Source organism: Eleginops maclovinus, chromosome 13 (genome assembly GCF_036324505.1).
Source record: "Eleginops maclovinus isolate JMC-PN-2008 ecotype Puerto Natales chromosome 13, JC_Emac_rtc_rv5, whole genome shotgun sequence".
In the NCBI taxonomy this organism is placed as follows: Eukaryota; Metazoa; Chordata; class Actinopteri; order Perciformes; family Eleginopidae; genus Eleginops; species Eleginops maclovinus.
In genome coordinates, this window is record NC_086361.1 from 16,250,139 (window position 1) to 16,264,083 (window position 13,945).

The following is a 13,945-nucleotide window of genomic DNA, read 5'->3' on the forward strand; positions in this document are numbered from 1 at the left end:
TGAAATTTAAGACAGTTTTAATCACTTTATTGTCAAGTGTTATGCAGGCAAAGCATCTTTTCTGCTGAAGGTTTTCCTTTTTTTTATTTTTTTTTATTGACATAACACGTTTTTACAAACCAGTTTGAAAAATATCAATAAACTGGGGCCTTTGAGGCTAACCTGGCAAAAAACCCATTATCAAATGTCATGGAGACGAACAAACATCTTTTTAGAAAAAGATTTACAAATGAGATGTCACTACAAAATATCAAAGAAAGAAAAAGTTGGTTGTCACACAAAATATTACCAAAAACATCTCAATTTGTTTGGTATCAACCTTTTTAAACAATAGTAACTTTTTTGCTTACTTCTTCTTTTGTTATATATTTTTCTCCAAAAACACGTTATGGCGCAAAGAGAAAAGAAATAAAATGGCAATGGTCAGACGTAGAAAAAGAAAACAAGCACAAAGAGTAAAGAAGAGAGAAGCAGCACTACGGCAAAAAACTCAAACATGCTGTACACAACCTCAGAATCAACGCACACAAATACAAGTCCAGCAAAAATTGTTCAAGGATAAATAATAAATTAGCCATACACAGTGGGGTCCTGTGTGTTAACACAATTGAAGGGGACTTTTTAAAACAAGATAAATTCTATAAAATAATGATTTTTTTAATTTAAAAAGAATGTACGCACTGAACTAACACAGAGCAACACCACCAGAAAACATCTCATAATATCCACATAGCTAAATAGCCCGACCCACTCCCACCCACAGCTGACGTCACTCTGTCTCATCTTAGCTCTCTGTGCTGTGGTGCCCTCTCCATGTCACCCTCTAAAAACGCAAGAGGCTCCCCCTTTTTCTCCCTCCGGCTTACGCTGAGATTCCTTCAGTACAACAGCTTGTGTTAAGGCAATTGTGGTACATCGGTCAAGGTTAGAGGGGTTGTCACCAGAGCACAGAAAGCAAAAAGCAACATCAGTGATGGTGCTGCCGTCCGACAAAAATATACCATCTGATGGTCATTTGTTATATAAAAATTACTGTGATGGCAAAGCCACCCCGTGGTGTCTGCAGAGACACACTTTGTTCGGACGACAGCACTGCTTTCGGATGTTCTCACTAATCTTAGATAGAACTGGCTTATTTTATTAACAGAGAAAACTTCCCCTGACAATGTAAACATGGTTTCACTAGGATTGTCATTAAAGTATTGCTTTCACTACACAAACAAAGTTGTAGAAAGCTAGATTGTTTTTAATCTATAGAGGGCTTATTTTTTCTCATGGCCACTGCGCCTCATCAGGAATGCATTATTTATAAACGTTTTTATACGTGTGCTTTTTGCTACTCTTTTTTTTTCTCATTTTTTATTTTGAATTCCCTCTCTTCTACAATAACAGTTTATCCGTTGACTGGTCTCGAAGGAATCAACACCTGAACCTGATCCGAGGACTAAACCTGAACCATGAAAAAAAAACCTCAAATTAGGTAGATCCTCTGGGTGACAGCGTGGGAATTGAAACGCACGCTCATTCATACAGAACACACACACACACACACACACACACACACACACACTCTCTCTCAATACTGCCCCTGCTCTATCACTGCACTGCAACAGTCCTGTACCATGATTGACCCTCAGCACTGTCTGACAGGTATGAAACAGGAACACAACCTTGTGCATAGAGTTAAATTCTGTTGCGATTTAAGAAATTGCCTCTCAATGTTTTTTTTAAGAGTCTGCAGGTCCCCCTGGCATGTGCTAATCTAGACATTACTTACATTCCTTTCCCCACAGTGAATGGAATTATTATTATAGATTCACTCTATAAATGCCAAACTAACTTTCATATGTTTAGGCTAAATTTCTGTTTAATATATGTGTGTAATTTTTAGATTGTAATGTTTATATTTTTCAGTTTCTGTTCATCGCATAATTCTGTCTCTTTGACTCCCTTTTTCATGGGAGAATATTTTCAAAATCAGTAGCCACCCCTACAGTCCCTGCAAAAGACTCCCAAAATAACAGGAAGTCAGCCTTCAGCGAAGAAACAGGAGTCTGTTGCTTATTCAAACTCGCCCTCTTCCACCTCCTCTTCCTCCATGTGATTAGAGGTGGTGGGTGTAGCGGGGTCAGAGTCACGAGAGAGGGTCGCCACAGCCACAATCTGAGGGGAGGTGTCCAGGTCGTCAGGGGCGTCTTCCTCCATGTCATCAGTGGTGATGATTGCGACCGCAGCTCCGCCCTTCTTGTTCTGGTGGGTCTTAATGTGCTTGGAGAGGTGGTCGCTGCGCATGAAACGCTTGGAGCACTCTGGACACTCAAAGCGCTTTTCACCTAGAGGCAAAAAGACAAAGAATTAGAGAAAATCTAATCAAGAAAGGCCCCTAGGTTTTCTACGGAAACTCCCTAGTTGCTGACTGCTGTAGTTTGAACCTTCTTCTCTCCCAAAAATGACTTGTAGTAAAAAAGTGGGAATTGTTTTATTAGTAGTGGACTATAATAGGATTTTCAAAAAAAAAATGACATCTTACATTCCACCAAAAAAGAAATGCCCAAAGGTATACAAAAGTAAAACTTCATTAAGTAAAAACTCATTAATGCCCAAAAGGTTTAAGTTCGCACAGTATTAATCAGCAGATCGCAGCGTCTTCATGTTTCAAAACGAAACAAAATACGCGTGTATATAGTGAGCTTCCCAGTGATGGCTTATTGAAAAATGAGTAAATAATCATCCATGTATGTGCAGTCAACAGCTAGAGCCAATTCATTCAGAATGGCATTAATTGGTCTACCACTAGTGATAATAATGGATTTGAATGTAAAAGAGCGGACACATCTAGTTAGTTCTCCAAAAAACATCAACAATTTTAATGCGTTCTAATCTTTGGCATATACATTTAGTGCCCTACTAATTTCTGTTTACATTTTCATTTATAAAGAAATGGAAAGGGTATACATATGTGTATTGACATGTCGTTTTGTTTCGTCACCACTAAGTTACAAGAAGAGTACATTCAGTGTCAGTTATTTGTTAAAAAGGAGAGAGAGGCAAAGCACGGAGAAGTTAAGACCGGAGGAAAACGTTGTTATTTATTTTGAGTTACCAATGTTAAAATAAGCTAGAAGTACTGTTGTGTGTTCGAGTGCCTGGGAGAAGAGCGTGGAACTCATTTGGTGACAAATTCACAAGACTATGCAAAACTGCGAGACTGTATGCTAACTGTAGCAACGGTTAAGTTAGCCTCATGGTTAGCTGCGTTGTCCGGAGTCCGGGTTTATTGTTTTAGGAGTTGAACAGTATAGACGTAATCTTAAGAGACTTGTGTGCCTGCCTGCTGCCGGTTGACAGAAGAAGGACATCGGGCCAACAACAGGACTACGCGGGATTGTTTCATCGGGGAGATACGTCCATGGATCGGCCGTGTGGAGGGAATATGACTCCATCTAGCGCGACGAACAAGGGTACCATAACTGACTAAAATCCCAGGTACTTTTATTTCTTTTGTTTTGAACCGAGTCGTGGAATATGTGTTGTTGTTATTAAGTTGACATGTTATTAAAGTGTTTACAGATTGACAATCATTTCAGGTACAGTTCAGGTATTTCTGTTAATCGAATATTTCTCTGATGGTAATCAGAGTGGGGGCTCTAGAGCTAGAGCTGATATTTGGAGTTGCATGGGAGATTTATTATTTTGCAGTATAGCTACGGTCTATCGCCGTGCTACCTGAGGGCTTTTAGTGACCAAAGTGAGAACCCTAGATAGGAGAGCTTATCGTAGATCCCACCACAGCTCCTCCCATGCTCACAGTACTGTCCTGGTTTACTTAACCTGTCATGAGCTCAGTGGTTGGGACGGCTACATAAACATAGGTTGATTAGTGGTCAAAAGCAATCTTCAGTTGCAGCACGAGTTTGTTATAAGTAACAACTACAAGTACGTATAAGGATATATACTGGATTCCAATTGGTTCAAATGTTATCAAGGCCCAATCCTTCCAGAGCAGGTTGACCCACATCACTGTTATCCATCTCAGTATGTCTATTTTTTCTACCTGTGTGTGTTCTCCGGTGTCTCTGCAGCTCGTCGCTCCTGGTGAACCTCTTGCCACAGAAGATCCAGTTACAGACGAACGGCCTCTCGCCGGTGTGCCAGCGCAGGTGGGCCCTCAGGTGGGACGTCTTGCCGTACACCTTCGCACAGCCCTCCATGTGGCAGATGTGCTGCTTCTTCTTTGTGGGGTCCCCGCTGTTCCTGCAACACACACTCTGGTTAATTTGCATCACAGCTGACCTGCATTGTGTTCTGAAGGTTTCAATTGTACAGTACACAGGCTCTGATTTGATAACTTCACATCTCTTAAGTGATTCAGCCAGATGTTTAACACATGGAATCAATAATTATTCTAGCAAAGCTGAGTACATTTGACTGTGCTCTGAATATCCTCAGGGCTAGCACCTCATTGCAAAGTGCTGGGTGGTGAGAGGTCGGATCTCTCACTTTAGGAAACAAGCTACTCTGTGTTCTGACCATCTCTCAAACCAGTTATCCCATCATGACATGACAGTCATCAACACATTTGGAATATACATTGAAAATATGGGTTTGTAAATGCAAACCATCAGTTTTTCTAACTTATTGTGTTGTCTAAAGGTGGGGGGAAAACTGAAATCATTTGTCTAAAGCCAGTTTTCTTGTGAAGTGCTAAACTCATATTTTAGTTTGACACTTGTTTGTCCCTTTTTTATAGAATCCACAAAACTAGTGAATCACCATTTGAATCCATGTTCAACACCCCCTATACTCTGTGTTTCTAACATGTCCATACCTTCCCTCTCCATCCCTGCAGTTCGGACAAGAGCAGGCAACGCGGCGAAGCCTCTTGCTAGGCAGGCCCTCCTGGTCCGAAGAGCTTTGTACTGAGCCCAGCTGTTCTGGACTCATCGATGACCCTGATGCCACGTTGCCAACAGCGACCGTCACTGGAGACGACTGAACTTTCACCCCGTCCTGACCCTGTTGTTGACCTGAAAGGTGATTTTGAAGAAAATAGGAATTTAGAGAAACTTAAAAATACAAGATCCCAAACAGTCTGCAGTTAGGGCCAGCAGGACATTCTGTTATAACTCAACTTTGAATGGTGATTGGCATGTTGGCAGGAAAGCCTGATATTTTCTCATTAACAAATGCATAACCCCCACAATGTTTCTATATCTGAGACTGTGAACAAAGGGTTCCCCTCAACTTCGCTTAGTTAATTATTTATTAAATTACACTTAACAATAGAGCCAACATAGCCTAATATTGCAGTTTAATATAACTATCGACTAAACCCAATACAAAATGTTTTCACTAATTGCTGACTCTCTGGAAGAGTTCCCTTCTCTGTTTTATATCATATTTAAGTGACTATGTTTTTGGTCTTGGACTGACAAATCACATTTTTCTGACATTTTATGGACTCAACAATTAATTCATCTAGTAATAATCAGATTAATCGTTGATGAGGATTACCAATATTTGCAGCCCTAGAGGTTTTTATTGGTCAACGCTAAATCCCTTCACATTTCCACAGCTTCTGAGTGCGGCCTTACCCTGTAGACCAGTAATGGTGAGGGGAACACCCTGCACCTGAACCCCAGCGGAGCCCAGCCCTGCGATGCTGACAGTCTGTACCCCAGACCCCGGGTTGATTTGGGCTGCGCTCAGCGTCAGTGGTGCTCCACTAAGGGAGACCAACCCTCCACTCCCCACTGCAGTCCCACCGGCCATTGGGGCCAGTGTCAGCTGCTGTGGCATGGCCGTCCCCAGTCCACCCTGCAGGGAGACTCCACCGGGCAGCTGCAGTGTCTGCCAGGTGATCTGCCCAGAGGGGGACAGTGTTGGAGTACGGATAAGGACCTGGGTGGGGTTCTGGAAGGCCTGGATGGGCTGCAGGGTTTGACCTGGGGCCAGCTGGAGGGTCTGAATGTGCTGATGTTGCTGCTGCCCCTGGGCCTGACTCTGAGGCTGCAGTTGGATCTGCTGCACCAACTGGTGCCCCATCTGGCCCACGATCACTTGCTGAATGCTTCCTGTCGTATCTATCTGGCTCTGCAGCCCGTTGGCATGGTTCTGAGAGTCTGCCTCACTGTTCTGCACTTGGGTGTCAGCTGGTCCACACTCTGATCCCGTAGAAACAACTTGTGTCCCATCGGACGTGCTGTCACCTTCGGCCCCTGCCGTGGTGACAGTTGAGACTGTCTGGGGAATTGCCCCAGACACTGCTGTTACCAGCTGGTTTCCATTGGCAACGGAGAATGTGCCGTCTGCTGATTGGATGAGCTGTACAGCCCCGCCCCCTCCAACATTATTTATCACAGGCAAAGCCAGGGTCATGCCACCTAGGTTTATGGGTACTGTGGTCATGACAGGAGTCTGGGAGCCCTGCAGAGTCTGCAGCTGCATGGGGAAAGACTGTGCGGGGCGGATCTGCAGCGGGACCGTTTGATTGGCTGTACTTGTCAGGATGGTTTGCTGGTTGCCCGGCTGGAGGATAGCCTGGGTCTGGCCTGGACTCTGGGTCTGGATTAGCTGGACCTGCTCATGCCCGATGGAGGCTGTCTGAGCTGAGCTGATATGGATCTGCTGCCCATCTGCAGTCTGCAGATGAGGGATGACCTGATACTGGACCCCGCCGCCGGCATTGGGCAGGTTCTGAACCTGGATGATCTGGAACTGCTGCTGTTGCTGATTGGCTGCAATGCTGTTGATCCCACCAACTGCCTTTACCTGCCCAACAGGAAAGGAAAATGTATTCAGTTAAGAACCCAAACATTGGCAGACAAATAAAACAAACTTGCACACCTTTCTGGATCATTCAAGGATCAAAGCGTATTATAATTCCCATAGTTGTTATATATTTGAATCCTTATATAATGCATCATCTATGTACTATCCTGAAGTTTAGGCGTATTGCATTACAATCTGGCTTAAAACGGTCATTGTTACAAAAAATATATAATTTAATCTATAACAACTGTGACAAGCAGTTTTGAAGTACTGTGATACCTCACCTTAAAAGTCATTATAAAAATACGTTAATAATCCATTTTAGAGAAGAATGTTATAGAAATTATTTCCATTTGCTCAAACCCACTGCTTCCCCCACTTTTCACCTTGCGTCCACCCGGTGAGCTGTCATTAGCCAAGGTGGTGGCCACCGTCACAGCAACCGGCTGATTGGTGTTCTCTTTGGCCATAGTGGGCGCTGCTGTGATGATCTGCCAGCCGTTCCCCGTGAATTGAGCTGGGACCAGCTCCAGCTGCTGCGGCACCAGGGCCTGACCTCCAGACGCGTCCAATACTATCTGACCCTGGAGCTGACCTGCCTGCAGCTGGATCTGACCTCCCTGGAGCTGGAACTGCTGGGCCCCCACCTGGGCCTGGGCCCCCTCCGTTCCCCCCTGCCCTCCGATCTTACTGCAGGTGGCCGCTAGCAGAGCCAACGGAGAGGGCTGTGAGGAATCCTTGAGGACAGAGGAGCAGTTAAAGAGTGGTGAGGAAGGAGATGAAGCCAGACGGTGTAAGAGACAGGCGGAAACACCCAGAGAGCTCACATACATAGACAAACAAGAATGTACAAAATGTGAGTAGAAAAAGCCAAAAGTAAAGTGTGATCAGATATCAACATAAAACACACAATAAAGAATTTGAAACAAAGATGAGCGTGAGAAAGAGCAAGAGTTTGGGGTAAACATGGTGTACAAAAAAGAAACCCAAAAAGCTGAGAGAAAGAGAGAGCTGTCAGTGGAAGTGGGCGGTATTACAGGAAGTGAGTGGGTGGGCGTGTGAGAACCACATTTCTCTTTTCTCAGAACACTGGAAGAAAAAGCCGCCTTTTCTCTTTCACTCTCCTCCCTTTCAAAAGAACTAGGTCGCAAGCACATTTTTAGGCTGTACATCTCGGAAACAGACTACAATCTATAACAAATACGGCAATGCTACAATGCTTTTCATGCATGTCTCACAGAGACGTATTAAAGAATAAATGTCTTTCTTAAATCAATCTTAAAGGTATATACAACCTATAGAAATATGTGAATAACAGTTACAGAGCCACATACAACACTGCAGGTCTTTTATAAAGTAAATCCACCTGAATTCAATTTTTTGTACCCTATTTCAAAAAGACAATTCAAAAATAAAGTGGCTGAAGTGTGACAGCCATATAAGCCTATTCAAGAGGCTGTGAGCTGAGGCTCTCAGCAGGGCTGCACAGAAGCAGGAAGTGGAATTCACTAGAGAAACGCCCCCAGTGTGTCTGGCTGGCTGGGAGGAGGGAGGGAGTACATTTCTGGCCTACAGGCAAGGCAAAAGTATTAAAGTATGATAAACTCATATTTGTTTTCTGTACCTGAGATCCAGAACTTTTCCCCTTCTTTGATGCTTTCCCTCCTTCAGTTCCAGATGATTCCTTCTTCGAGTCTGTCAAAAAAAAGTGAGAATATCTCCAGTTAAAATACCGTTGCATTCCTGAATAGCATATAAGTATAAGGTCATATAGAAACTAAGTTGCCTCAACAAAAATCTGATCATACATGCAGATATAGTAAAAACAAAGGTGATCAATAAAGGTAAACCAGTAACCTCATCATCAATATCAAAAAGACTGGGAGTCTCCTATCTGTCAGACAGAGAGAGAGGGGGGTGGAGACGGAGAGGGGGGAGGGTACCTACCACTCATAACGCATTAATATACCGAGAGGGAGAGGGTGTAGTTCACGGTAGAAGGCCGGCCGGTTACGGAGGCGGAGGACGGCCTATATGTTCGGCGCTGGGCCGTGTCTGATCTGCCCGTTTGACGAAACCACCCACCGGCCAGGAAGGGCGGTGCCAAGCACAGGCACAATCAAGCAGCCCCTGAATAACGGAGATAACGGAGAACACAGTGAACGTCACCGGCACCCTTGCAGCCACTCCGTATGTCTCTTTTACCGTAAAGCCAGTCCATAAACGAGCAAATTGGCGCTTGTCAGAATTATATCCACAGAGAAGTTGGCAGTGTGTGACCGTAGAGGCCCACCCACTTCCATTTAAGCATCAGGACAACACCCTCTCGGTTGCTCCTGTCTGTCGCCGCCGCTCCTCTCGCCGCACGACACCCGGACGCCTCGTCGCCGTCCGTCGTGCACCGAAAACACACCGTCAACAGTGTTTGAATTTTACGCGTATTCCCCTTTTTTTCGTGCACAATTGTTTTTTTTAAGGGGAAGATACGGGGAGATAGCTGTGGCTTTTGTGGGCGGACGCGCTCCTCCCATATATTCAGATTGGACGACGGGACTCGGCGTGCGAGGGTCGAGATGGGAGTTGTATTTTGATGAGGCCTCGCCTTCCCGAGCTCTGTTAGGCTGCCGTGACTACAATCCCCAGAATGCATCGGCGATTCAGTAGGGGCTGGAGGTAGTCACGTTGGTGTGAGAGCGAGGGGAAGGGCGGTGACTTCTGTGTTGTGGGGGTTGGGCGAACGGGAAAGGGAGGTGTGTGTGTGTTTGTGTGTGTCTGTGTGTTTGTGTGTTACCACTTGTGTCACAAGATGACAGCTCTGGTAAAAAGGAGAAGATAAACCAACGTGCAACTGACATGTTTTAATAAGCCTATCATGGAATGCTATTTGAAAATATAATTTTATGTTACAATGTTGACTTTTGATTAAATACTTAAGCAGTTCACTACATTTTGTAGCTGACGTTTTTGTCCAAAGCCACTTACAATAAGTGCAATAAACCCTAAAGATTCAATAAGAAAATGGATGACACATTCACTCCTAACACGCAAGACCATTGTATGTGATGGTGCATAAGTGAAACCCCTAAATGCTAGAAAATGATCATTTAAAAAAAGAAAAGTCAAACGCAAAGGTACAAGAGAAAACACGTGGGTTTTCAGATGCACATGTGGGTTATCAATTCAACAGTCCCTATCCATTATATTTAGTCAACTTTGAAGTACTTTCAAAAATCACTTTGATACCATTGTCAAACTGATTAATTTAGTTGGAGAAGAGCAGCAGAGTATTTAACTGATATTTGTTGCAGTAGCAGCAATCACACAAGGTTCTTGTTTGTGTACCACCTGTCTGGAACAGAAGTCATGTCTCCCACCCACGCGGCAAAACCTCTTTCTATCCCCCTAAGGGAATTTTCAATTATAAATTCATCACAGCGAACAGAGCTACATGTTGATGTAGAATAGGCCTGGGCTTCTGCCCAGTAAGTCCTCTTCTTCAGAGGAACCCTCTCTGACGGAGGGACTTTCGCCTTGTGGAGTCATAGCCTTGTTTCACAGAGCAGAGGACATCATTAGCGGGCACACAAGGGAAATATTTAGACTTAAAGGCTTGAGCAATACTGTGACACAGTTTTCTCTATAAGATGCACCCAGTCCCTTTAAAACACAAGTCAGGATAATACTGAAGCCTGTTCATTGATATCGTTTTCAAATGAATGAAAATACGCAATTTGTGTTTACATAAGTATGATTTCAAAATGTTGAAGCTTTTTAATATCCAGAACTAATAGGATTTCAACATGAATGGATGTTAGATGTGCTCTTATTGTTCGTGTTTTCATGATGCAACATTTCATATAACACTTGAGTTTGAAATCTGACTTTTCTTCATCAGAGGCAACAAAATAATAACTATTCAACATGGCTGCTACTGGCCTATAGCCTACCTCTCTGTTTCTTTTGGTCATGAGACTATTAGTCTCAGCGTGTTTCCACTGTCAAACTACACACACATGCTCACACACCTAGGCCCCCCCCCCCCCACACACACACACGCACGCTTACTTACACTCACGCGCGCGCACACGCACACACACACACACGGATGCACTATAATTACTGCGGAAGCCAAGTGCCTTGTTCCCGCCCCCTGGGCCACTCGGTAGAGCGTTGCTAGGCAACGAGGTCTGGTCTGAAGAGGGGTTGTTGCATGTGTGATTGTATGGTGGTGATGGGAGGATGGTCTATGTTCTGTTATACATAACTATATGCCACACATAAGAAAGCCCATCTCCAATATTCAGCGTTATAACACCAGGGATTATTCACAGCTGCATTAATGGTCAAAAAGTCACATTCAGCTCTGGGGGATCATACTGCAAACGTACTGGGGGATGGGTCTACAAATTTAAGATACATGAAAGGTCAGTATATGAGGAAATATATATTACTGCAATATGATGAAAGTGTAAGTGGCTGTTAAACTTGTTTTCCAGATGCTTCCAGTAGATGGCGCCATATACCAGATCATCTATTCATAGTTAATGTTGAAGATGAGAGAAACTTTATTGGTCCCCAGTTGCATACATACAGAAATGGTTTACATTTGGAGACATAAAAAAACAAAACAATAAAACATGTTCAATATCAAAAAGCAAAACATGTCATTTTTTAAAAAAAAAGTAAAACTAGAGCTTTGATTCTGTAAAAAAATATAGAAGTTCTGCAATACAAAAAATGTTACAAGTAAAAATCCTACTATGGGCAACAACATGAGTTTTAAAAGTAAAAGTACACATTTTCATGCATTTCTTTATTCATGCATGAGTGTTTACTCTTGAAAACAGGGCACTCTCCATGTTAGCAGGTTTGTATCTCTTACATGCAAACAAATGCAAAAAAATTTGAGACAAGATTCATCTTGTTAAACGCCAAACAATTGACGTAAACTAAACTGCACATGCATATGGATTTAGGATGCATGTGATATTACATTTAGTAAAATCTTGATATGAAGATTGATCAAATGTTATCAATTTTTTATTTTTTTATTTGACATGTCGTCAGCCATAATCATAATAAGTGTTTTCCCTTAAATATACAGACATCAACACTAATTTAATCACAATTCTACACCTCTAAGGGACGGAGCTTCATTTCAAACACCTCTGATGGATTTGATTTGCATCTTGGAGGTGATTGCATTTTCCAACTAATTCAAGATGTCTCATAAGTATGATAAACTATAATGTCTTCATGCAAAGGAATGTAAAGTTAAATGGTGCAGCTATGCACAAGCATGTTGGCATGTGTGAGTCAGTGAACAGTTATGATTTTTTTTGCATGAATTCCCCAAGCTTTGTGCAATCGTATGAGTAGGTGTGCATTTGTCACACAGGCCTCGGCGTCAGGATGTCTCCCTTTCCTAAAGGTTAGGTTGTAAAGAGAGAGATTTATGACTTCTACCGTGAGTTCTGGCAGATGCCTCTGCTGTTCATATTATGTGTGTGTGTGTGTGTGTGTGTGTGTGTGTGTGTGTGTGTGTGTGTGTATTTGAAAAGATGTGTTGACGTGAAGTGATAACAGACATGTTTCACATAACTTTCCTCCAACAAGCTACAAGGTGTTATTAGATGAGATAGATACACTGGATAGTCATTCTGTACTCATCCTTTAGTGCCAGTAAATGTGCATGACAGTTTATGTCACTGCTTTCCTTTGGCTCTTAACTCCCCACTGTTATTACACTATAGCATATGCATACACAATTTTGGATGATAGGGAAACTGTAGCTAAACTTTAGTTTCTCCACTTCTGTGCATGAAGTATGAGCGCAGTAACCTGAGAAGATGTATGGCGTGATAAAAGTTTGTTTTTTTCTTCTGGAAACATGACGCATTACTTAACACTGTACTGGAAGCTTTGTGAAAGTGGGCACAGTCACACTATGATGACAGTTGACTGATTGATGCTTCCTGTATGCTGTCTGGATTAAGTGGAAAACAACCGGTGAGTCTCAGTGGGCCTGATGCCAGTTCAGGGTGTGGGTGGGACACATGTCTAACCACCTTTGTTTGGGCGACTCTTTCTGTGGCTGGATGTTTTACCATAAGCACACATGGCGTATGATTTCACAAAAGTTATCGGTTTTCTGAAAAGAGATAGTGTTGTTCCTGACCCTTTTTTGGCTTGTTATGTCTGAAAAGAAAGATACAACTACTTGTAACGTTGCTATCTGACCTCATAAACAAATACGTAATGTGTATTTGGTTTGAACATTTAACATGCATTACAACGGACCGAGGGGAATATATGTCTCTCTTGGTCGTTCAGTCTATGTTGTCTGTGTGCGTGTAACCATCTTATTGACACATGGCAGTACTCGGAAGAAAATAAAATATTCACATTTTTACCCACAATACTTTACTTTACAAAATCAATATCAAGCACATGTTGAATATCATTAATGACAGTTTATAATTTGAGAGAAGCTTGCAATTATTAGGCCGTTTGTGCAAAAATAAATTTTGAAAAAAATGATCTCTTCAAGTAAAATGACACAGATCTTTTAGCATGTTCTCCTTCGTCAATAAAAGTTGTTTACCTTTATACAACAACACAAAAAATGTAAACAGGTTGTATGGTGGAAATGAGGGAGTGTTATTATGACATCTGAATATAAAAAATGTTTTGTGGCATCATGTGTTGGTTGTCACACCCTCTATTATTTTATGTCTCCGCTGGAAATGTTACAACACTCTGATGTGGCTGGTTGGAGTGTTTGCGTGTCTGTTTGAGTGTGTATGTGCGTGTCTGTGAGTTTGTGTTATTGTGGGTGTGTGATCGTGATGCACATTTGACAGATTCCATCCGTTTCAAAACATTGATCAAATACGGTCTAATTGTTAGAAAAAAAGATGAAAGTGTGCTCGTCCAGATTTGTGTGTGCGTGAACTCAAAAGTGTGTATTCTTGGGCATTTACTCAGTACACCAGAGTAAAGGGCAGAATGTTAACCGCAGTTGTCAAAGTAGCCAACTGAGAAAAAGCCAATCCATGGCCGCATGGTAACTCATCGCAGAAGCTGAGCATCAAATTGGACATGAAATAAATCTCTTAACGACCTCCAAGGAGAAACACACATTTTTCCACCCATTTTGATCCAGTCAAAGAAA

At 42.6% G+C, this 13,945-nt stretch overlaps 1 protein-coding gene across 3 annotated transcripts; it reads right to left on the reverse strand.

The window, feature by feature from the left end:
• sp4 (sp4 transcription factor) lies at positions 1-9,292 on the reverse strand. 3 transcript variants are annotated; one of them, XM_063899597.1, is made up of 7 exons: positions 8,719-9,292; positions 8,396-8,466; positions 7,158-7,508; positions 5,595-6,771; positions 4,829-5,027; positions 4,055-4,254; positions 1-2,333 (listed from the first exon to the last, which is right to left on the reverse strand). In XM_063899597.1, exons 1-7 carry the CDS (start codon positions 8,723-8,725, stop codon positions 2,062-2,064), a joined length of 2,277 nt encoding a protein of 758 aa, XP_063755667.1. In that variant the 5' UTR covers positions 8,726-9,292; the 3' UTR covers positions 1-2,061. The 3 variants fall into 3 exon arrangements, with proteins under 3 accessions (XP_063755667.1, XP_063755666.1, XP_063755665.1); XM_063899596.1 differs by lacking the exon at positions 8,719-9,292 and having other exon boundaries at positions 4,055-4,248; positions 8,396-8,622; XM_063899595.1 differs by lacking the exon at positions 8,719-9,292 and having other exon boundaries at positions 8,396-8,620.
• Between the last annotated feature and the right edge of the window lie 4,653 nt (positions 9,293-13,945).

Bases quoted from the DNA above. Each gene is read 5' to 3' on its own strand.
- sp4 (XM_063899595.1), bottom strand. From the start codon at position 8,512: ATGCAACGGTATTTTAACTGGAGATATTCTCACTTTTTTTTGACAGAC. The intron at 5,028-5,594 runs GTAAGGCCGCAC...ATCACCTTTCAG, and splicing joins CACCATTACTGGTCTACAGG to GTCAACAACAGGGTCAGGAC. The intron at 2,334-4,054 runs GTAGAAAAAATA...TTTTGCCTCTAG, and splicing joins ACACCGGAGAACACACACAG to GTGAAAAGCGCTTTGAGTGT.